General features: G+C 48.5%; 1 protein-coding gene across 7 annotated transcripts in view; it reads left to right on the top strand.

Annotated features, from left to right (window-relative positions):
• cabp1a (calcium binding protein 1a) overlaps positions 1-24,652 on the top strand; it is a 455,099-nt gene that overhangs the window by 399,766 nt on the left and 30,681 nt on the right. Inside the window, exons 1-2 of one of the 7 annotated variants that reach the window (XM_038791716.1) lie at positions 9,203-9,831; positions 10,482-10,691. The exons of 4 other annotated variants lie outside the window; for them this stretch is intronic. In XM_038791716.1, coding sequence (XP_038647644.1) covers positions 9,787-9,831; positions 10,482-10,691 — 255 coding nt within the window. In that variant the 5' untranslated portion in view covers positions 9,203-9,786. Of the gene's footprint in view, positions 1-9,202; positions 9,832-9,987; positions 10,692-24,652 lie in introns of those variants that run through there. 2 more of the 7 variants (XM_038791735.1, XM_038791726.1) reach the window with 2 other exon arrangements.

Below are 24,652 nucleotides of genomic sequence, written 5' to 3'. Positions count from 1 at the left end.
GTCCTAAAACTCCCTAAATTCAAGGAAGGTCCCATTAGATTGAAATATAGCAAATGTAACTTCATTAATCAAAAAGGGAGGGAGACAGAAAGACAGGCTTAACATCTGTCGTAGTAATTTGTTAGTTGCTATTATTAAAGAAGTTATGGTGGGGCACTTGGATAACCTCAAGGCAATCAGGCAGAGTCAACATGGTTTTGTGAAGGGGAAATCATGTTTAACCAACTTACTGGAGTTCTTTGCGGAAATAGCATGCACTGTGGATAAAGGGGAACTGATGGATGTACTATACCTAGATTTCCCTGAGGCGTTTGATAAAGTGCCACGTCAAAGGTTATTACGAAAATAAAAGCTCATGTTGTAGCGGGTAACATACATGCATGGATAGAAAATTGGCTGGCTAACAGGAAGCAGAGAATAGGCAAAAATGGGTCTTTTTCAGGTTCGCAAAATGTAACGAGTGATATGTCACAGGGATCTGCATTGGGACCTCAACTGTTTACAATTTATATTAATAACTTGGATGAAGGCAGTGGGTGGCATGGTGGCACAGTGGTTAGCACTGCTGCCTCACTGTGCCAGGAACCCGGGTTCAATTCCAATCTTGGGTGACTATTTGTGTGGAGTTTGCACATTCTCCCCCTGTCTGAGTGGGTTTCCTCCTGGTGCTCCAGTTTCCTCTCACAGTCCAAAGATGTGCAGATTAGGTGGATTGACCATGCTAAGTTACTCCTGAGAGTCCTGTGGTGAATGTAATATATATATAATATGATAATTCACACTGTCTTTGTAAGCGCAGTAGCGCTATCCTACCACTAGGGGGAGTAGCGCTGGGAGTACTCAGGAACTTGTACTGGGCTCCACCCGTGGCTCCGCCCACGACTCCTCCCCCTAGTGCAGCTGTATAAATACCCTTGTCCAGAGTCAGCCTGAGTTCACTAAGAGTTCATCAACGGGTAACAGGCTGGCTCTGAAGTAAGTCGATTAAAGCCTAGATTTATATCGGAAACACGTGTCTGGTGAATTGATGGTTCCATCAATTTAATCGACTTAAGAACAGGAAAGATCGATTATGGAATCGGCCATCAAGCCTGGATCCTGGAACTCGACCCGCAGGATGCAGAGGCTAAAGAAATCTTCTCCCACTGGATGCGGTGCTTCAAGGCCTACCTGGCAGAAGCGAGCACAGCCGAAACGACAGAGGATCAGAAGCTAAGTCTACTGCACGCGAGGGTGAGCCACAGAATCTCTACGCAACTAAAGTCGGCCAGTTCATATACTGCAGCGCTAGCAGTCCTCGATAAAATTTATGTAAGGACTATTAATGAAGTTTACGCTCGCCATGTGTTCACGACTCGTCGCCAGCGGCCTACAGAATCACTCGCCGAATTTCCAAGGGAACTCAATAATTTGTCCAATTACTATAATTACCAAGCGGTTACTGCGGCTGAATACAGGAAACTTGCTGTACGCGATGTTTTTGTAGCGGGCCTCAGGTCTAACTATGTGCGCCAACGACTGCTGGAAAAGGGGTCCCAGGACTTAGAAATGACTGTGGAAGCTGCTACCACGATGGAGGTCTCCTTCCACAACCTTAACTCGTTCCCCGCAGACCCCGCGACCCAATCATGGGCCCCCGACCAGCGACTCCCCCAGGCCTGTGCTACGCGGCCGCCAGGGCCGGCTCAAGGTACCGGCAACTCGGGCAGTCGCCCGGGGCGCCATTTGGTAGGGGGCGCCATCAAGGAGTGCGTGACCGGCGTCAGAGACCCGGCGCCGCGTAAAAGACTCGGGTCCCGCGCATGCGCGGTGGCCGCCCTCCCCAGGCCGCCCCGCACAAACATGGTGGATGGATCCAGGCTCGCCGGTGGAAGAAAGGAGGCCTGCCGACAGAGAGACCGGCCCGCCGATCGGTGGGTCCCGATCATGTACCAGGTCACTCCGGCGTCCCCCCCCCCACCCGGTGAACGGAGCCCCCCTCACGAAGGGCGCCGAAGTTCAGCTTGCCCAGGGTGCCAGCAACCCTAGGGCCGGCGCTGGCGGCCGCCCAGCCACCATGCTGCCCCAGCCAGCCACTATGCTGCTTCAGCCAGCCAATATGCTGCTCCAGCCAGCCACTATGCTGCTCCAGCCAGCCACCATGCTGCCCCAGCCAGCCACTATGCTGCTCCAGCCAGCCACTATGCTGCTCCAGCCAGCCACTATGCTGCTTCAGCCAGCCACTATGCTGCTCCAGCCAGCCACTATGCTGCCCCAGCCAGCCACTATGCTGCCCCAGCCAGCCACTATGCTGCTCCAGCCAGCCACTATGCTGCTCCAGCCAGCCACTATGCTGCTCCAGCCAGCCACCATGCTGCCCCAGCCAGCCACTATGCTGCTCCAGCCAGCCACCATGCTGCCCCAGCCAGCCACTATGCTGCTCCAGCCAGCCACTATGCTGCTCCAGCCAGCCACTATGCTGCCCCAGCCAGTCACCATGCTGCTCCAGCCAGCCACTATGCTGCTCCAGCCAGCCACTATGCTGCTCCAGCCAGCCACTATGCTGCTCCAGCCAGCCACTATGCTGCTCCAGCCAGCCACTATGCTGTTCCAGCCAGCCACTATGCTGCTCCAGCCAGCCACTATGCTGCTCCAGCCAGCCACTATGCTGCTCCAGCCAGCCACTATGCTGCCCCAGCCAGTCACCATGCTGCTCCAGCCAGCCACTATGCTGCCCCAGCCAGCCACTATGCTGCCCCAGCCAGCCACCATGCTGCCCCAGCCAGCCACTATGCTGCCCCAGCCAGCCACTATGCTGCTCCAGCCAGCCACTATGCTGCCCCAGCCAGTCACCATGCTGCCCCAGCCAGCCACTATGCTGCTCCAGCCAGCCACTATGCTGCCCCAGCCAGCCACTATGCTGCTCCAGCCAGCCATTTCTGCGGCTAGAACCAGCACCGCGGCAGCACTGCCCTGCCCACAACACGACATGCAGCTGCGGGCGAAAAGGGCATTATCAAGAGTATGCCTCGCTAAAAGAGCCCCAGCTTCCAACTCCCCAGCTACTCGAAGTAATCGCTCCCCTCACTCCCAGGCCCGCGGGGCCCGAAACGCTGCGGCCTATGCCCCGACTCCGCCCCCTCCAGCCACGTGCGATACATGGGGGCCGCCATCTTGGAAAACCTCCACCACGCGGCCGGCCACGTGCGACTCATGGGGGCCACCATCTTGGACGCCATCTTCCTTGCCGCCCGCCACGTGCGATCCACGGGCCCGATCGTCATCTCCGCGCTCGGACAACTCTGCGGAAGAATTCGAATTCGACTATGAACTCAGAGGGCAGTCATCACGGGGCCACTCCAGCACAGCTGATCGAGCCGCCGACTACCCGCAACTCAGCGCGGTCACCCTGGACCAATCACGACCAAAGAATCTACGAAACTCGATGGCAGAGGTCCATATCAACGGGTACAAAACGCCATGCCTCTTCGACTCCGGGAGCACGGAGAGCTTCATACATCCAGACCTGGTAAGACGCTGTTCGCTCCCCGTTTTCCCCGTGCAGCAAACTATCTCGCCCGCTTCAGGCTCCCACTCGGTCCAGATCCAGGGGCGCACCGCCGCGACACTCACAATCCGAGGCGCTAGCTACTCGAAATTCAAACTCTACGTTTTGCCCGAACTCTGCGCGCCACTCTTATTAGGCCTAGACTTTCAATATAACCTCAAGAGCCTCACCCTCAGCTTCGGAGGGCCCCTGCCCCCACTCACTATCTGCAGCCTCGCTACGTTGCGAATTCCCCCCCCCCCCCCCTCCTCTCTTAGCCAATCTCACAAAGGACTGTAAACCCGTAGCCACTCGTAGCAGGCGGTATAGCCTGCAGGATAGGGCATTTGTCAGAGCAGAGGTCCGAAGGCTACTCAGTGAGGGGGTTATAGAGGCCAGCACAGCAATAGTCCCTGGAGAGCTCAGGTGGTGGTCGTTAAGACCGGGGGAAAATTCCGTATGGTGGTCAACTACAGTCAGACCATAAATAGATTTACGCTCCTCGACGCGTATCCCCTCCCCAGGATTGCAGACATGGTAAACTAGATCGCCCAATACCGGCTCTTTTCCACGGTGGATCTGAAGTCTGCATACCACCAGCTCCCAATCCGCCCGGAGGACCGCCACTACACGGCGTTCGAGGCTGATGGCAGCCTCTTCCATTTCCTCCGGGTCCCTTTCGGCGTCACTAATGGGGTCTCGGTGTTCCAACGGGCAATGAACCGAATGGTGGACCAGTACGGGCTGCGGGCCACGTTTCCGTACTTGGACAATGTCACCATCTGCGGCTATGACCAGCAGGACCACGACGCCAACCTCCACCGTTTTCCCCAGACGGCACAGAAACTGAACCTCACGTACAACAAGGAGAAATGCGTTTTCCGCACAACCAGACTAGCCATCCTCGGCTATATCGTGTAAAACGGAGTCCTGGACCCAGACCCGGACCGTATGCTCCCCCTCTTAGAACTCCCCCTCCCCCATTGCCCCAGGGCCCTCAAACGGTGCTTCGGCTTCTTTTCCTACTACGCCCAGTGGGTCCCTCAATATGCGGACAAAGCCCGCCCACTCTTTAGGGCCACACGATTTCCCCTGTCAGCCGAGGCACGCCAGGCCTTCGACGGCATCAAGGAGGACATCGCCAAAGCGGTCATGTGGGCGGTGGATGAATCCCCCCCTTTCAGGTAGAGAGCGACGCCTCAGAGGTAGCTCTAGCAGCCCCGTTAAATCAGGCAGGGAGACCAGTCGCATTTTTCTCCCGTACCCTCTCCGCTTCAGAACTCCGACACTCCTCAGTCGAGAAGGAAGCACAAGCCATTGTGGAGGCTATCCGTCCCTGGAGGCACTACCTCGCAGGTAGGAGGTTCACCCTCATCACCGACCAAAGATCGGTTACCTTCATGTTCGACAACTCGCAAAGGGGCAAAATAAAAAACGACAAAATTCTGAGGTGGAGGATCAAACTCTCCACCTACAGTTACGATATCAAATATCGACGGGGGAAGCTCAACGAGCCTCCGGATGCCCTATCCCGCGGGACATGCGCCAGCGCGCAGATCGACCGATTAAAAGTCATCCACAATGACCTCTGCCACCCGGGGGTCACCCGGCTCGTCCACTACATCAGGGCCCGAAACCTGCCTTTCTCCAACGAGGAGGTAAAAGCAGTCACCAGGGACTGCCCGATCTGTGCGGAGTGCAAACCGCACTTCTATAGACCAGACAGGGCCCACCTGGTCAAGGCTTCTAGGCCATTTGAACACCTCGCGATTGATTTCAAAGGGCCACTCCCCTCAACTAACAAGAACGTTTACTTTTTAAACGTCGTAGACGACTTCTCCCGTTTCCCATTCGCTATCCCGTGCCCCAACATGACCTCCCACACAGTCATTAGGGCCCTGCATAGCATCTTCACCCTGTTTGGTTTCCCCAGCTACGTACACAAGCGACCAGGGTTCGTCCTTCATGAGCGACGAGCTGCGTCAGTACCTGCTCGACAAGGGCATTGCCTCGAGCAGGACTACCAGCTACAACCCCAGGGGGAACGGGCAGGTGGAAAGGGAGAACGCGATGGTCTGGAAGACCGTCCTACTGACCCTCCGGTCTAGAAAGCTCCAAGTCTCCCAGTGGCAGCAAGTCCTCCCAGACGCGCTCCACGCTATTAGGTCCCTTTTGTGCACGGCGACCAACCAGACCCCTCACGAGAGGCTCTTCATTTTTTCCAGGGGCACTACCACGGGGGTCCCACTTCCGGCATGGCTGAGGACACCGGGCCCCGTACTTCTGAGGAAACACGTCAGGGCACACAAAACCGACCCCCTTGTTGAGAAGGTGCGCCTGCTCCACTCCAACCCCCAGTACGCATTCGTCGAGTTCCCTGACGGCCGTCAGGACACGGTATACCTCCGGGATCTGGCACCCGCTGGATCCAGCACCCCCTCTAACCCCACAGAAGGACCTCTCACCCTACACCCCATGCTGCTGCCCCCTCGCGCTCCCGAGCCCACGAGCTCGCTCCACCAGTTCCGCGCCCACGCCCCGGCCATCCCCCAGCGCCCCCAGTCCCCGATCGAACCAGGAGAGTATGAAGCTCGGATACAACCCTCCCTGGAGTCCGCCATCGTACCCCAGCACACAACACCCATCCAGCCACTGCAAAAGGCTGCAACCCCGGTGCTCCGCAGATCACAACGGACAATTCGACCACTGGACAGACTGACGTTGTAGGCCACCACCCCCCGCCGGACTTGATTTTTTTTGCAGGGGGTGAATGTGGTGAATGTAATATATATATATATGATAATTCACACTGTCTTTTTAAGCGCAGTAGCGCTATCCTACCACTAGGGGGAGTAGCGCTGGGAGTACGCAGGAACTTGTACTGGGGTCCCCCCGTGGCTCCGCCCACGACTGCTCCCTCTAGTGCAGCTGTATAAATATCCTTGTCCAGAGTCAGCCTGAGTTCACTAAGAGTTCATCAACGGGTAACAGGCTGGCTCTGAAGTAAGTCGATTAAAGCCTAGATTCATATTGGAAACACGTGTCTGGTGAATTGATGGTTCCATCAAGTCCAAAGCTGTGCAGGTTACAGGGTTGCGGAGATGGGGCTGGGGAGTCCGCCAAATGAGAGTGCTCTTTCAGAGGGTCGGTGCAGACCCGATGGGCCAAATGGCCTCCTTCTGCACTGTAGGGATTCTATGGCTCTATGGATGGGTTGATTTCCAAATATGCGGATGGTACTAAGATAGGTAGGAAAGTAAGTTGTGAGGAGGACATAAGAAGGTTAAGTGAGTGAGCAAGGGCCTGGCAAATGGAGTGTAATGTGGTAAAATGTGAAATTGTCCATTTCGACAGGAAGAAGAAAAGAGAAGCATATTATCTAAATGGGGAGATTGCAGAGCCCAGAAATACAAAGTGATCTGGGTGTCTTAATGCATGAATTACAAAAGGTTAGTATACAGGTACAACAATTTGGAAAGCTGAAAGAATGTTACAATTTATTGCAAGAGCAATTTAATACAAAAGTAAGAAGGTTGTGACTGCTTCGGTTATACAAGGCATTAGTGTGACCATGTTTGGTGTACTGTGTACAGTATTGGTAAGGAAACGTGTATTTGTGTCGGAATCAGTTCAGAGAAGGTTGACCAGAGTAGTACTTGGAATGGGCAGTCATAGAAGTTTACAGCATGAAAACAGGCCCTTTGGCCCAACTTGTCCAGTTTTTAACCAAAAGGGGAAAGTCAGGAGTGGGATATGAGGTTGTCTTATGAGGAAAGGTTGGACAGGCAAGGCTTGTATCCGCTGGAGTCAAAAAAAGTAAAAAGTGATTTAATTAAAACATGTAAGATCCTGAGACATTAACCTGAGGCCCAGTTTGCTCATCCAGGTGGACGTAAATGATCTTGTGACATTTCTTGACTTCAAGACGGGGATTTCTCCCCAGTGCTCTGGCCAATATGCGTCCATTGACCAACATAATCAACAAAAGGGATGATATGACCATTTATCACATTGCTATCAGTGGGGGCTTGCTATGTATTAATTGGCTGCCACATTTAAACATTACAATAGCAATCACACTTCATAACTATTTCATTGGCTGTAATGTGGCTTGACACATCCTGGAGCCTGTTTTAACAAAATATCTTGATTACCTGCATGTTCGGTGTATTGAGGTTGGCATAGTACACACCCTGGAGGATTCTTGAAGATCTGTACCATTGATAGGAAGATAGGAGCAGGAGTAGGGTCTTCAGCTGTTTGTGCCAGCTCCGCTTTCCAACTGGATCATGCATCCATACCACCCAGCAGTGGAGGAATCCGCTGTTTGATAATGGCAAGGGCTCAGAGATTAGGGGCGGGATTCTCCGACCCCCCGCCGGGTCGGAGAATCGCCGGGGTGGGGGGGGGGGGGGGGGGGCGGCGTGACTCCCGCCCCGCCGGCTGCTGAATTCTCCGGCGCTGGAGATTTGGCGGGGGAGGGAATCGTGCCGTGCCGGTCGATTCTCCTGCCCGCGATGGGCCAAATGGCCGCCCGTTTTAGGCCAGTCCCGCTGACGTAAATTACAACAGGTACTTACCGGCGGGACCTGGCTCTCTGTGTGGCCTCCGGGATCCTAGGGAGGGATCTGGCCGGGGGGGGGGGGGGGGGGGCACGGTGGGGGCACTCTATTCCTCCGGGATGGCCGACGTGGAGATGAACCTCCCTGTGCATGCGCTGGGTTGACGCCAGCACATGCTGGCACTCTCGCGCATGCGCCAACTCGCGCCGGCCGGCAGAGGCCCTGCAGCGCCGGCTGGCACAGCGCAAACCACTCTGGCGCCGGCCTAGCCCCTGAAAGTGCGGAGGATTCCGCACCTTCGGGGTGGCCTGACACCGGAGTGGTTCAAGCCACTCCTTCCCACCGGAGTTGCCCGCCCCACCGATTCCCGCAGAATCCCACCCATGATCCCTAGTTTACTGTGATGTTGCCCCCTTTGCCCAGAACCACCAGAATGACCAGATCTGCAAGAATGTATTGTTTGTCCCAGTACAAATTGGGTTGTAGCTGTGAACATTGCACTTGGACATTGCACTATATCAGGGCAGGCATTGCATTATATCTATATATCCCACTAATCTATACCAATACCAAAATATTCCCTTTACCTTTTTTTAAATTAAAAGCAGGCAGTCTAGTGAACGAGTGTGTCCGGAGGTATCGGGCATTTCAGGCGGCAAAAGGTGGTGGATTTACACAGTCTATCCCTTTTAACCCAAAACCACTTACTTTAGATTATTTAATAATGCACGCTTTCAGCATCGAACCCTAATCTTGCCATGTTATTTGTGATGTGGAGATGCCGGCGTTGGACTGGGGTGAGCACAGTAAGAAGTCTTACAACACCAGGTTAAAGTCCAACCTGTTGGACTTTAACCTGATGTTATTTGTGCCACTTCGTTTCAAATTGCTGGACGATGCAATATTTCACTGCTCGGAAAGATTTTGTGTCAAGTGGAGATCTGCCTTCATAAACCCCCAAATGTGATTTTGTTTTAAAATCCTCAAGGGTCATTTTGCTTTTGAGCTGCGCGGTTAGAATTGGTCTGAGTTTCTTTCGTCCTCGGGTCATGAATGTCCTGAAGGTGTATTTGCTTTCTTATCTGTAGCCTGACTCTATGTACACTGAGCAGAGCCCCAAATCTCACCCATTTTGAGCAGAGGAATTCGCAATACTGTCGCACACTAGGAAGAGTCGGTGAGTTTTTATTTTTGCAGAGGTTACACTCACTCAGCCGGCACAATGACCCGATCCCCAGAACCGTGAAGTTTGCAATTCCATTGGTAAACAACATGCCAACGATTCTGATCGATGCTGCGCCGATATACTTACTGTCTCGTCACTGATGCTCAGTCATATCTGGAAGTGTTGCAGCTTGCATTGTATCAGAATCCGCAACAATCCAGAGAGGGGGAGAGAGAGGTCTTCATTTCCCCGAATGATCATTAAAAGTCACTTGGTCCCCAGGCTCCAAATCCCATTCAAAATCCGTCCTTCGTCACTGCAATAATTTATTAGTTTCACTAATCCTCGCTGGATTACACGTCCACCACCTCATCTCCATCAACACACAGAGGCAGCTCCAGCACACTCTGCCTACCTACCACCCTCATGGATGGGGATTCAGGAACGCCTCGCTTTCTGGGGTAGGACATACATTTGATGGGACTGTTTGTGGACGGAATCCACTCTTGTGTGAAGTACCACCTGCGAGAAGCATGGGCAACTGTGTCAAATCACCGCTAAGAAATCTCTCTAAAAAGGTAAATCGCACAATTTGGAACAATTGGGAGGGGGGGGGTCCTTTTTTTTTGTGTGCCAAAATCTAAATACCATGCAAGTGGCGTTTCAGTATTGCATAAGGTCCTGTTTAGTTCATAACCCAAAACAATGCATGTTGGAAAACAATTTGTTGAGCCGAGAGACAGTCCTCGGACCTGTAGCTGGATAATTATCTCGAGTTTATTGGCGAGTAATTGGAAATGCTTTGTGAATGTAAATTCATTTTAAAACCGCGATTGGGTCTTACCGAATATTGCTAGGGACTGAACTCCTCCCTGAGCAGGCGCTTCAATGCTGCGCACATGTCGAACCGATAAGAGCGGCTACAAATTAAGACTTATTTGAATTACTAAACAGTATGCTGCACGGATTTTAAGTACAGTGCTGCCTTGCATGCAGATCGAATATTTCAATGGTAGACGACCAATGCCAATAAATCGCAGGTCCATGACGTTTTCTGCATTTGAGAACTTTTCAGTTTAAATCGAACCCAAAGTTTTGTTAAACCATGCAAACCTTTTATTTTGTTGGCAAGATTTTCGGCATTTTTTGGGGGAAAAAAAAAGAAATGAATGTCTATCCGGCCGGAGTCTAATCTGTTTTATGTGTGCTGCTGCTCGGGGTGTGAAAGATTCGACATGAAGAGAAAAGCAGCTACAAAGTAGTGAGGACATGCGAGGAGACAGTGGCGGCGGCGGCGGCGGCGGCAGCAGCAGCGTCCCCTGCAGGGAGCGAGTACCAGGAGCCCTTATTCGCCCTCGCTCACAACTGTGCCCTCATGCACAATCTCCTCGGGCCGGCCTGCATATTCCTCAGGAAAGGATTCGCAGAGAGGCAGGCTGTAAGTAAGTCTTTAAAACTGTGCATCCCATCGGGAGGTGTGCCTGTCCCCTTCCACCACCATTTCATTCAGCCCCACATCCATTCCCCCAACATTCCCTTCTCCCCGCATCCTAATCTGTACTTTGGGGGGGGGGGGGGGCAGGGCAGTGTCAACAATCTTCATTTGCAAAAGAGGCAGGTGAAATAGTGAAGATTCATTTTTAATTTTGCGGCTGAAAAACCTGCTGTGTTTATCAGCCAGATTTATTTCCCCCACCAACCGTTTACAGAAAAAACGCGCGCATTAAAGATGATTAAAGTTCCCCCTCGGTGCGTTCAGACATTCAGCAATTCTCCTCCTTTAATTCACATTCCCTCAGTCCACAGTCCGCTGGGGATCCTTTGGCACATTCTCTCGTCCTGTCTCGGACGGACCGCTATTGTGTTTCCAATTTAAGGAAGTTCTGGTCACAAAGTATCATTTTAAGTAACTAAATAGTAACCAATTTTTAAATAAGTTGTTAAAGCGTCGTCTGGCTTTCATTAATTAACAAGGACAAACCACGGATCCCGCACCCTTATAGTGTACCTCAGAGGCAGCTTTAATTTGCCCACTGCTTCACGCTTAATCTTCACTGATCTGCTCGAGAACTTTAACCCTTACTTCTCCACACGGCCTTCCACCAGCGCCCTGCCATCTTTTAGGCTCAAAGCAGGTTCATTTTGCTGGGAGACACCGAAGGAAGACTCCTTCGAATTGTCTTTCACAGCCCAGGGGTGGTGCTTCCATCTTCTGATCTTACCGAAAATCTTCTGCAAAGAGTTGTGTAACATCTATATCTATGGTCGAATGAAGTACTGTCGCGATATGAGACCCCGAGAGGACTTGACGGGGTCGGATGCTGAAAGGATGTTTCCTCCTTGTGGAACAGACTAGAATTGGGGGATCCAGTTTAAAAATAAGGGGTCTCCCATTTAAGAAGGTGGCCCTCAGAGGGCTGTGAGTCGATGATCTCTTCCCCAAAGCGTGGTGCAGGCTGGGTTATTGCATACTTTTAAGTTAAGGCTGAATTAGATAAATTCTAGATTGACAAGCAGTCAGGGGGTATAGGGGTTAGACGGGAAAACAGAGTTGAGGCCACAATCAGATCAGCCACGATCTTATCAAATGGCATACCAGACCCGAGGGGCCGAATGGCCTCATGCTCTTAGGTCATTCATTCATACGCAATAAATATACAAATTTGACTGCAAATGTTTTACCAGTCTCTGCTAGACCTTGCGTGGACATTCATGGAACCAATATAGTTCATTGTTCTCCATAGTGAACATGATGTACGAAAATGTCGTTCTCCATAGTGAACATGATGTATGAAAATGTCGTTCTCCATAGTGAACATGATGTATGAAAATGTCGTTCTCCATAGTGAACATGATGTATGAAAATGTCGTTCTCCATAGTGAACATGATGTATGAGAATGAGATGCAATGATTTTTGTCAACTTTCATCTGTCACTTTGAGTGTTTTATTCAGGCATGGGTCTTTCTTGGAGCATTACAAGCCAGTGCAAACAAGCCTTTCCTAAGATAAATATTTGAATCACTATCTTGTGATACAATTGCCATCTTCTGACAAGATAGTACTGATGGGAGCTGAGGGCCTCCTTTCTCCCCCCCCCCCCCCCCCCCTCCAAACAATTGTGATTCCCCCTGAGCATGAATACCTTTGAATACCAGACAAACATCCGTCTAGGTATAAGTGTCCAGATGAGGTGTAGTTATCCAATCTGTCTTTTCCCCTACCCCCTATCTTGTCTCCCTGGTAGGAAGTTGTGGGTCAGGCTTAATGTAAAAAAAAAGCAGGACTTTATCACAGAAACAACACATAACGCAATTTTGCATTCTTTAGCAGTTAGGCCTTCAGCTGCCTGGATACTAATTTCTGAAATTCCTTCCCAAACCTCGCTGCACATCTACCTCTTCCTGCCCCATTTATACGTTCCGTAAAATCCACCCCTTTGACCAAGCTTTTGTTCACCCGACCTGATATCTCCTTATGAGGCCCGGTGTCACATTTGGTTTGATGAAGCCCCACCCCTCAAGCGCCTTGGGACGCTTCACTATATTAAAGGTGCTACTGTACACTAGGACAGTCGAGTGGTGCAGTGGGTAGTGTCACTGCCTCGGAGCCGGTGGCCTGTAGGGACCAGAAGAGATGATGATAATGTCTGTACATCAGTGCCAATTGCTGTGTTGATGTGCTGGATCTAAAAGTAGGTGAAGAAATGGGTTGGCTTATGTGCTGCTCGGTGCCGAACAGAAGAAAATCAGTTTTTCCACCTCATCAGTTAGTCCATTTTGCCGGCTGGAAGTCTGATCTGTATGGAGTTTTCCACTGCTGCTTCCCTGCAGCTTCAAGTGGTCCCTCTGCCTGCCAGGTTGTACAGAGATGTTTAACCCACGGGTGGGAGGTGGAACAGTTTGGCTGTTGGAGAATCAATATCTTAATTAATGAAATTTTTTCAGCTTCTTTTGGGACTGTATTTCCCTAAGCCACACGACGGAGGCAATTCCTTTACTTTCCCGACAGCAACAAGAATATAACTGTACAAAATAGGGATGTGAATTCTCCATTTGGGAGATTACGTCCCCACGCTGGAGTGAAAACGGTGGTGTTTTACGCCAGGAGAACTAGTGCGAAACCTACCACCGATTCCCTGTTCCGGAGGGGGGGGGGGGGGGGGGGGGGGGTCTAGCTGCCGATACGGCCCAGAGCAGTGCTTCATGGCGGACTCAGCCCGTGGACCTGGGCTGCAAAATGAGTTCTCCCCCCCCCCCCCGCCCCCCCCCCCTTCAGCTGCTCGTGCACTCCGGACCACCCCTCACAGTGCCCCCAGCCTCGAATGAAGCCCCTCCTGCCCACGGAATGGCCCTCCCCTGACTGTGGCAGTGCCAGACTGAGTCTACATCCGCCATGCTAAATTCATGACGGGTGAGACCACACGTGTCCCACGCCGTCGGACACAGAGCATCGCGGGACGGAGCCTCAGTCAATGTAAGGAGGGAATGGATACAGCGTGCAGCGTACTCCTAGAGTATACTGCTTTTCAGGGGTGAAAGCGGCGCCACCCCCGATTTTGGCGTCATTGGAGATTCTCTGTCCCGTCGCTGAACGTGATTTTTTTTTTTGAAATAACTTCTATTGAAAAATTTTGATTTTATACAACATTGACACACCTTAGTAAAATACCGAAAATAACAATAATATTAACAATCATATACATTCGCCCCACCTCCATGAACAACACAGCATTTTAACAACAACGCAAATTAACACACTCTAAAGTTACAGAATAGACACTACAATAGTGCGCGCCCCCCCCCGGTTGCTGCGGCTATTGACCAAGTTACCTATCTCTGAGCCAGGAAGTCCAGAAAAGGCTGCCATCGTTTATCTGAACGTGATTTTGACGTCCAGGATTGGAGAATCCAGCCAAAGGTATTCTACAGAACTGTCATTTTCAAACTCAGGGTCGCAGGCGGGAGTCGTGAGATTCATGGGTCCATCGGTCACAGTGTTCCCGGTCACGGGAAGAAGTGCCCAACGACCGCGACCTGTTTTTAAAAATGCCGGCCGCGACCGGCTTTCAGAATGCCAGCCGTCCCGCGCATGCGTGCCCCCTCAGCAGAGCGCAGGCCAGAGCCCAGCAAGACAGACTGCCTCCTCCTGACATCAGCGAATTGACCCAGGAGCAGATTCTTTTAAACAATCGATGAAGTCTTCTCTCCAGAAGCGGCGGCAGAGAGCAGGTCACGTGCCCCGTACACTGACGCTCTGGACAGGAGAGAGATTCCTCCATTTTGTAGCTGCCAGCAGTGCTGGTGTGAGATGTGACAATAAATCAAATCAAATCAAAGTTGAAATCAGGGACAAAGCAGTATACGGATAATTTCTTGAGGTATGGGTTTATTCATTGTGCCCATGCAAATCAGGATACAAAGCTCATGTGTGTTATTTGCAAGGAAGTACTGGCAAATGTAAGATTAAAACTCTCAAAAGGTCAACGACATTTGAAGACTGAGCTGGCAAGTTCGAGGACAAACCTCTTGATTATTTTTAATGGGTGCAGTGAGAACCTAAATCATCCGCTGAAATGCTTAGCAGAAATGTAACATTGAATGACAAAGCAAGAGAGATCATGAGGACCAAGCAGGCTCACCTGTCACATTAAAGGTAAGTGAAAATGATGTGTCGTGAAGTTAGAATGGCGTGAGTCATGAAGTTTGGGTGGCGAAGGTCGGTCTGGCGGCCGCGGGTCCTGAAGGATGGCTGCTTGGTAAAAATGGATCCCGGGCAAAACAGTTTGAAAAACACTGCGAGAGAAAGCTTTGCAAAAAAAAGATGATTAACTTTATTGATCCATAGCATTCATTCTACTGATGAATAAAGTAGGACACAGCTCCTGAACATTGCGGGGGAGATTTTTGAAATTGGTGCACTTGACTCGTCATCAAGAGCATTGGACTGGATTTCAGACAGGGTGATTACTGCAGATCTTGCAATCTCCTTGGTTTATATTGCTTTGATTTCATTAACGTGGGAAGTGTACTCCTTGGAGCCGGAGCAATAAATGGAAGAGCCAACTTGTGAGCACGTACGGAATAATATACAGCTCAGATCACACTCCCATCAGCCTCCACTGTTCGACATCGCAGATCCATTAACCACTCTCTCTGCCGACGAGCTTGGCAATGCTGTTTGATAGGGGAGAAGAGTTAGAGCTATACTTCTCCACAGATTAGGTTGGAAATTCTGTGGAGATTCTCCCAATATCCAACCATAACTGCAAGGAGGATTATTGGTCAAGGCCCTAGTGGGATCACCAAGCCGTTTGTTATAAATCATCGCTATGAGGATTCTTCTGGCCCCACCACCACCCTCACAACCAGAGAGTCCTCGGTCACATTCTAATGCCTGGCTGCCTATCCAGAATCCATGTGAAGCATTTCTATACAACACTTTTTGATTTTAACGCCTATTTTATGCCAGAATTGTTTGATGTGGTGAATGTTCACTAAGGCATCGTTTCAGCAGAAGGGACCTGTTCAAGGTGGATAGGGTCATACCTCAACAGAGCTGAGACCAGTGTCCTCACGGGAAGGTTAACTAGGGCTGTGGGGGAGGGATTAAACTAATTTAGTAATAGGGTGATCTCAAGGGTGAAACATTAGAGAGGACAAACAAAGTGCGCAGGGGGCTGGGACAGACTAATAGCGCTAAAGATAAAAGTTGAGAACTTTTACTGCAAGGGCTTAGTGAGACCACATCAGAAATGCTGCATACAGTCTTGGTCTCCCTGCTTGACAAAGGATATCATTGCATTAGAAGCAGTTCAGAGAAGGTTCACGTGTCTCATTCTTGGGATGAAGAACTAATCGTATGCAAAAGGGTTGAACAGGTTGGGCCTTTGCCCATTGGAGTTTAGACGAATGAGAGGTGATCTTATTAAAACATGAGTCCTGAGGGGATTGAAAGGGTGGATACCAGGAGGATGCTTCTCTTGTAGGGGGAGACTAGAACTGTAGGATATAGTTGAAAAATAAGAAATCTCCCTTTTACGACGGAGATTAGGTAATTTTATTTCTGTCAGAGGGTCGATAATCTGTGGTATTCTCTTCCCCAGAAAGCAGAGGGGGCGGGGTCGTTGAATTGATTCAAGGCTGAATTGGATAGATTTTTGAAAGACAAGCGAGTTGAGGGTTATGGGGCAGAAAGGAAAGTGTAGATCAAAGCACAATCAGATCAGATCAATCTCATTGAATGGCGAGACAGGCTGAAAAGGCCAAATGGCCTACTCCTGCTCCTAAGTCCTATGTTCCTAAAGGAAAGGAATGTTCAGAAATAGGAATGCTTAGACAAGCGGTAAATGTGAGGCAGTTTAAGATGGGTTTGGAATGCGTGTGCATTCAGGCATGTGCGTGCGGTAAGTAAGGTTTATGAGTTGCAGACGCGTCACTACATGGGACACTGATATAATGACAATAACAGATATTTGGTTCAAAGAAGGGGAGGATTGGGAACTTAACATTCCTGGCAACAAGGCTTTCAGGAAAAATCAGGATGGGAATAAAGGACAGGTCGGACAGTATTGACTAAATAAACCATTATAGCACTGGAGAGGGATGATGTAATAATAATAATCTTTATTGTCACAAGTAGGCTTACATTAACACTGCAATGAAGTTACTGTGAAAAGCCCCAGTCGCCACATTCCGGCGCCTGTTCAGGTACACAGAGGGAGAATTTAGAATGTCCAATTCACCTAACAGCACGTCTTTTGGGACTTGTGGGAGGAAAATGGAACACCCGGAGGAAACCCATGCAGACACAGGGAGAACGTGCAGTCTCCACACAGACCGACAGTTGCCCAAGCCGGGAATCGAATCTGGGACCCTGGAGCTGTGAAGCAACAATGCTACCCACTGTGCTACCGTGCTGCCCATGTAGTTTCGAAGCGAAAGATAAAATCTATTTGATTATAATTGAGGAACAAAGAGGGCAGCACGGTGGTGCAGTGAGTTAGCCCTGCTGCCTCACGGCGCTGACATCCCAGGTTTGATCCCGGCTCTGGGTCACTGACTGTGTGGATTTTGCACATTCTCCCTGTGTTTGCGTGGGTTTTGCCCCCACGACCCAAAGATGTGCAGGCTAGGTGAATTGGCCACACTAAATTGCCCCTTAATTGGAAAAAAATGAATTGGGTATTCTAAATTCAATAAATAAATAAAATAAAATAATTGAGGAACAATAAGGGTGCTTTTAGGCGACTGGGTCTATATATAGGCCACCAAATAGTGGAAAGGGGATCGAGGACAAATTTGCAGTCAAATTGCAGAAAGGTGAAAGAATTTTAGGGCCTGTGAATATTAGGAACTAATTTTGAAAAGTTTGTTCATGGGGTATGAATTTTGCTGCTGATTATTGTGACCTGGACTGGAATAGGAACAGTAAAAAGTGATGATGTGGAGATGCCGGCGTTGGACTGGGGTGAGCACAGTAAGAAGTCTTACAATACCAGGTTAAAGTCCAACAGGTTTATTTCAAACACTAGCTTTCGGAGCACTGCTCCTTCACCTGAGGAAGGAGCAGTGCTCCGAAAGCTACTGTTTGAAACAAACATGTTGGACTTTAACCTGGTGTTGTAAGACTTCTTACTGAGTAAAAAATGAAGAGGGGGAGGAATTTCTGAAACATAGAAGAGAAAACATGTAGAAGAGTCCTTGACCAGTGTGTTTCCAACCCAGTGAGGTAAGAAGAAATGTTGGATCTAGTTTTGGAAATTAAATGGGATAAGATAAGTGGAGCATGTTTCACTGGGAGAACATTCAGGGAACACTGATCATAATGCAGCCAGGTTTAGAATACTTATGGAAAAGGACCATGAATATCCAAGTATAAAGATACTTAACTAAAAGAGGGTAACTATGCTGAGTTAAAAAGCAAGGTGCCTCAGATGGATTGGAATCAAAATTTAATGGACAATACAGTAATTGAATGATGGGAGGGGCTGGTTTAGCTCACTGGGCTAAATCGCTGGCTTTAAAAAAAAAAGCAGGCCAGCAGCACGGTTCGATTCCCGTACCAGTCTCCCTGGACAGGCGCCGGAATGTGGCGACTAGGGGCTTTTCACAGTAACTTCATTGAAGCCTACTCGTGACAATAAGCGATTTTAATTTTTTCATTTTCATTTCAAAGAGGAGATGGGCATATTTCCACGGTAGGGAGAGGCAAAGGAGGGGGATCCAAAGGTGGAGCTTCCTGGATGATTAAAGATAGATAAGTTAAAATGAGACACAAAAAATAAACTCAAGACATGTGCAAAAGTCATAGAGATTTGAAAAAGGGAGCATGGGGAGAGGGGAAGGCAAAGGGAGAGTATGAGTATAGATTAGCAGCTAAAACAAAACATGCAAACACTGCTACAATATCTTCAGGTGGTTTTAATGATCAAATTATCACAGCAGGCTTTGCTGATTGGATTATCAGATTACAGGTTTTTAAAGTAATTAAAATACTCTGGTAAATCTAGACAGGTATGTTAAAAATAAAACCCTACACGATTTACTTAACGTTCAGAGCCAATTCAGATCTTAATCCATGGAGTCATGGGCTGTGTTTTTCAATTCAGGGGAAGTAATGGAATTTTGGCTCTGAAGAAAATGCTGAAGATTCGAAACACTGCCCGGATAAGGGACTGGCTGCCAGGTTACCCACAACCTAACAGGAAAGGTGATATCATAGGTAGACAAAGAGAGGATAGGACCAATTAGGGATCTAAAAGGAAATATTCTAATGGAGACAGGGGGCATGGCTGAGGTACTTAATGAATACTTTTCATCAATTTTCACTAGAGAAGAGGATGTTGCCAAGATAGCAATGAAGGAGGAGCCAGTGGAGACATTGGATAGGATAAAATAGATAAAGAGGAGGTACTTCGAAGGCTGGCAGTCATTAAAGTAGAAAGTCACCCAGTCTGGATCGAATGCATTCATGGTTACTGAGGGAAATCAGGTTGGAAATTGGAGAGGATCTAGCTTTAATTTTGCAATATTTCTTGGATATAAGAGTGCTGCGAGAGGACTGGAGGATTGCAAATGTTACATTCGTGTTAGAAATGGGAAGATGGATAAATCCAGCTTGAATAGGCCAGTTAGCTGAACAGTGGTTGTGGGGAAACTTAGAGAGACGATAATCTTGAACAAAATTCATTGGCATTCGGGCGAATAAAATGAAAGCCAGAAAATATGTTTCACTAATGTGATTGAGTTCTTCAAGTGCAGGGTCGATGAGGGTAATAGTTGATGTTGGGCATATAGGCTTTCAAAAGAATTTTGACAAAATATCATGCAACAGACCATGGTAACCCATGGGATTACATGGACTGTGGCAGCATCAACACAAAATTGGCCAAGGGACAGCAACTAGAGAGTAATGATGAATGGTCGCTTTTCAGAGGACATTTTGCAGATGTGTACCCCAGGGCTCAATATTCGGACCACTGCTTATTCTGAAAGATATTAATGACGTAAACTTTGGTATGCATGGTATAATTTCAAAGTTTGCAGATTGACACAAAATTCCAAAAATGAGGTGACAAATAGCAGACTTCAGGAGTACATTGATAGTGAAATGACGGGTGCATAGCAGATGAAATTTAATGCAGCGAAGTGTAAAATGATTCATTTTGGTAAGGAGAATGCAGAGAGACAAATTGAACGAAATGATACAATTTGAAAGGGTTGCGGGGTAAAGAAGCCGGGGTGTAGATACACAGATCTTTGAAGGTGAGATGAAGGTTGAGAAAGTTGTTATAAAAGCTTTTGGGATCCTTTGCTTTATTAATAGACTATAAAAGCAAGGAAGATATTTTAAATCCTTAAACTACTGGTTAGGTCTTATCTGATGGTCTATATCATCTGAAGGATAGCTTCTTACAACACCAGGTTAAAGTCCAACAGGTTTGTTTCTAACACGAGCTTTCGGAGCGCAGCTCCTTCCACTTCATTTTTATGATGCTTGAGAGAAAACTAAACCAAAATAACCAAGCTTATTGAATGATCACCAGATAAAGAACTTACCAGCAAGACTTTTTGTAATGTTTACTTTAAAACAAATCAGAGCAAATGTAAATTAACATGAATTAACAGGCAAATTACACTTCAAATAAATAGGTAAATTTAAATATACGATATAACAAGATATGTCTTACACAACCGCAAGCACCCACATCACTCCTCGCAGACTCTGCTACACTGCTCCATAATATGTTGTTCTTTATTCACGCAGGATAGTTCAGCAGTCCTCTGCATCAGCAGCTTTCACCTCCGAGTTTCATGGGTCCGATTATTGTCAGCCAGGCATGCATCTACCACCGATATGACCGTGTAGCTTTAAAGAGTTTTTTTTTAACCTTTTTATTCTCCTCCTTATTCCCATTTTCTCCCAGATTTACACCCAACAATAAACAATAATCAGTAACAAATGCAATCTCAATCCCCACATCAATAATCGGCAAGGAACACCCTGTCAAGGCCGCACTTGCGTCATTTCCTGCATTATCGAGTTCAGCTCACCGGTGAGCGAAGTATACTCGCGGATCGGGGCGAATCGTTCGCCTCCCCTCAGAGACTCCACCACAGCCTCCGGACCACCCCACTTCACCCAATGTATGTCTTCTGTGGTCCTCGAGCCCCCCTTCACCCCACCACTTAGGGGAAAGCACCCCCTGGTCCAACCCCTGGCATGACAACCTGGCACCCGGACACTTTGAGCAGTGCTGGGGTGCGCTGGTGGCAGTGCTAGGCTGATGGTGCCCAGGTTCCAGCGGGAGTGCCATAGTCCCACACTGCCCAATGCCCGGCCAACCGGGGATCTCCAATGGTCTGGGAGACCCCCCCCCCCCAAGTGCTGTTACAACTGGTCCACATTGGTGTGGACAGCAGTAATCGGCACCCTGGCGAGGTCTCCCAGTGCAGCTGGTGAATCGTGGAGCGTAGGAGAATCCGGCAAATCCACCCAGCGGGAGTGAGATCCAGATCACCACTTCTCGCGAGACTCCGTTAAATCTCACAAGACGGCCAGCACGGTGGCCTAGTGGTTAGCACAACCGCCTCACGGCGCTGAGGTCCCAGGTTCGATCCCGGCTCTGGGTCACTGTCCGTGTGGAGTTTGCATATTCTCCCCGGGTCTGCGTGGGTCTCACCCCCACAATCCAAAAAAAAAAAATGTGCAGAGTAGGTGGATTGGCCACGCTAAATTGCCCCTTAATTGGAAAAAATAATTGGGTAATCTAAATTTATAAAAAAAAACTCACAAGACGTTTTGAGAGGCCCCTCGCGAGATTCAATTACCTTGTCCCAACACAACGTTGGGCACAAGGACGCTGTTGAATCGCGCCCTTTGTGTTAGGCAGGATAATAAATCTTTTTTTAAAAACTGGATAAATCTGGTCCAGGCGAGTACAGTCATGTAATGTTTATATTGCTGGATTAAGAATCCAGAGATCAGGACCAATGGTTTAATAGAATCTGAGTTCAAATTACACCGATTTTAGAAAAACAAAGTTTGGTGATAGAAAGCTGGTATCAATGATAACAAATCTGTTGGGTTGTCATAAATATCCAACATATACAGTATTGACCGCCAGGGAAATCCTCCAGGATTCATTTGTGTGGTGTGGGTGTTAATGGCAAGATCAGCATTTGTTGTCCACCTCTAATTGCCCTTGGTTTGAATGGCTTGCTTTGCCATTTCAGAGTGGTAGTTAAGAGTCAGCCACACTGTTGTGGGCCTGGAGTCACATGTAGGCCAGACCGAGTAAGGACAGCAGATTTCTCTCCCTGAAGGACGTTAGGGAACCAGAAAGCTTTTCACAACAATTGACAATGTTTTTATGGTCACCATTACTGAGGCTGATTAATCACATTTTGGTTTGATGTTTTAAGTGCAATTTGTCTTTGTTTGATGCAGTATCACATCGAAGGACTGCTCTCTTGGATTGTCCCTTAGCTTGTTCAATTTAGTCAACCTGTATTAGAATGACTGAGACTGGCTTTCAATTCCACATTTTACCAATTGAATTTAAGTTCCACCAGCTGATCATTGGTGAGATCTGAACTCAGCACTCCAGAGAATTAGTATAATGACATTACCACCACACCACCCCGCTCCCCCATACCTGGCATGGGACTTACCGTCATTAGCTGGTCAGTGACTCCAGACTCACACCACTCACAACTTCCCGCTGAAGTTTTCCCACAAGCTACTCACTTGTATGAAACCATTACCGGGCATTCAGATGGGAGAGCCGGGACCAGCTTCTCAGGGCAGCTAGGGATGGGTCATGCCAGTGCTGCCCAGATCGGCAAATTAATTTTTTTTTTTAATCATAAATGAGATTTAAGGTACATCTTCTGATTTGAAATATTTAATGGAACACCGCAGCAGTTCTATGAAAAACAGTGGAGAAAGATTTGCCCCAGTGTGTTTGGCATTGGGTTGCATACGGTACAGTTGTCGTTATAATGTAGACTGATTTTCTGAAGAGTGAAATCATACCGCGTGGTACCAGCAATGGACCTGTTAAAGCGGGCATCTGAACTTCCTACTTTAACAAATATAATTGGAAGGGAAGATTAGTTTTCATAGTACTCTCTTTTTCTATTCTCTTTTTCAACTGCTGATATAGCTGGGTGGGGGGCAATTTTATGGCCACTCCCACCGGCGGGATTTTCCAGCCCCCTGAAGTGAGGACTTTTGAATGGCTTGCCGCATTTTGCAACCCTGCCCTGGTCACTGTGACGGGTCTGTAAAACTCCACACTTGCTGTGCATCATTGGCTGTTTCTCTTTTTATTTTTGGTTTCAGCTACAATCAGTATACCAGATTATTGCATGTAGGCGTTGAGAATAGCCATTTGCTACTGAGTAGGATATACTGATCACAACATTTCACTGTATCCGCATCTCAAGTATCACTGGGTATAATCATGTGACTTTGTCAGTATCATATTTCTGTGTGGAGGCCATCCCAGACTATTCTGGGTATGGGCTATCGTCAGCATCTTCTCAGAGAGTCACTGTTGTGAAAAAGAGACTCAAAGTGGTGAACACGTTCTCTGGGGAGTTTGTTCGATGGGTCAGTGGGTAAATGCACTGCCTGTATGATGTCACACAGAGTAGGAATGTCATTACCTTGGCTATGCTGAGATGGTTGATCCCAGCTAAGGTTGGCAGTGAGGGCACTTTCTTTGGCCTGGCTACCCCTCAGTGAGAGGGAGCAGAAACAAAATCCGGAGAGGCCCCTGAACTGATCACTGTCCAGTGAATTGCACTGTGAAGTTTAGCACACTGGGCTAAATCGCTGGCTTTGAAAGCAGACCAAGGCAGGCCAGCAGCACGGTTCGATTCCCGTAACAGCCTTCCCGAACAGGCGCCGGAATGTGGCAACTCGGGGCTTTTCACAGTAACTTCATTGAAGCCTACTCGTGACAATAAGCGATTTTCATTTCATTTCATTCAAGTGCACATTTGTGAATGGCGGGTGAGGCCTACACGGCCTATTGACACTTGCTGTCAAATAAAGAATGGTCATTGGGGTGAAGATTCCCACTCCCAAGTAATTATATCCCAGCATAATTCACCACCTTAAAGTGGACCAAAGTGAAACCTGAGGAAAAACATTGTGTTTATTCATGCTAAGTATATCAAAACTAAGGTGCAATAAACTCCAGGCTATTAATGTTATCTGGTGATTGATACAAACTGATTTGCCTTTGCCCTCCATGTTTATTAAGTCATCCTAATCCCTCAATGTAATTTATTCCCTTCAAATCTCTCTTGATTTTCAATTATTGTATTTCTATTTATTATTGTCAGTGTGAGTAACCAATTCATCTAAACACAACATAACTCAGTCCCTCACCAAACAAACATGTGGGCGCAATGATATAGAACGTACTTTGTGACTGCTGCACTAAATTACAGACAGACAACAGAATTAACTCTACGATCTGCAATGCAATTGGTGGGGTTATAAAGGCAGACGGGAGGATTGTAAAATCAAAGGCTGCATGCAGTCTTTGCTATTTCAATTCGTTGATTTGTTTGCAGTTATTGCGATCTGTTTTCAGTAATCTGCCTGGTGTTTTTTTTAGAAAAGCAGGGGGCGTTGTTGGGGGAGTGCGGGGGCAGCGCACGCCTTGGCTCGGTGGGTAGTACTCTCATCTCTGAATTCTAAGGCTCAAGTCCCACGTCAGAGATCTTAGCGCATAACCCAGGCTGACCCTCCTGTGCAGCGCTGGGAGAGTGCTGCACTGCCAGAGATGCTGGACGGGATTCTCCATCCCGCCGCTCCCATTTTCTGGTGCGGCGCGACCCCACCGGCAGCGGGATCCTCCTTCCCGCCAGACGGCCAGTGG

This window comes from Scyliorhinus canicula, chromosome 1 (assembly GCF_902713615.1).
Source record: "Scyliorhinus canicula chromosome 1, sScyCan1.1, whole genome shotgun sequence".
Classification (NCBI taxonomy): Eukaryota; Metazoa; Chordata; class Chondrichthyes; order Carcharhiniformes; family Scyliorhinidae; genus Scyliorhinus; species Scyliorhinus canicula.
The sequence above is the reverse complement of the archived record's forward strand: the minus strand, read 5'-3'. Positions and strand labels throughout refer to the sequence as shown.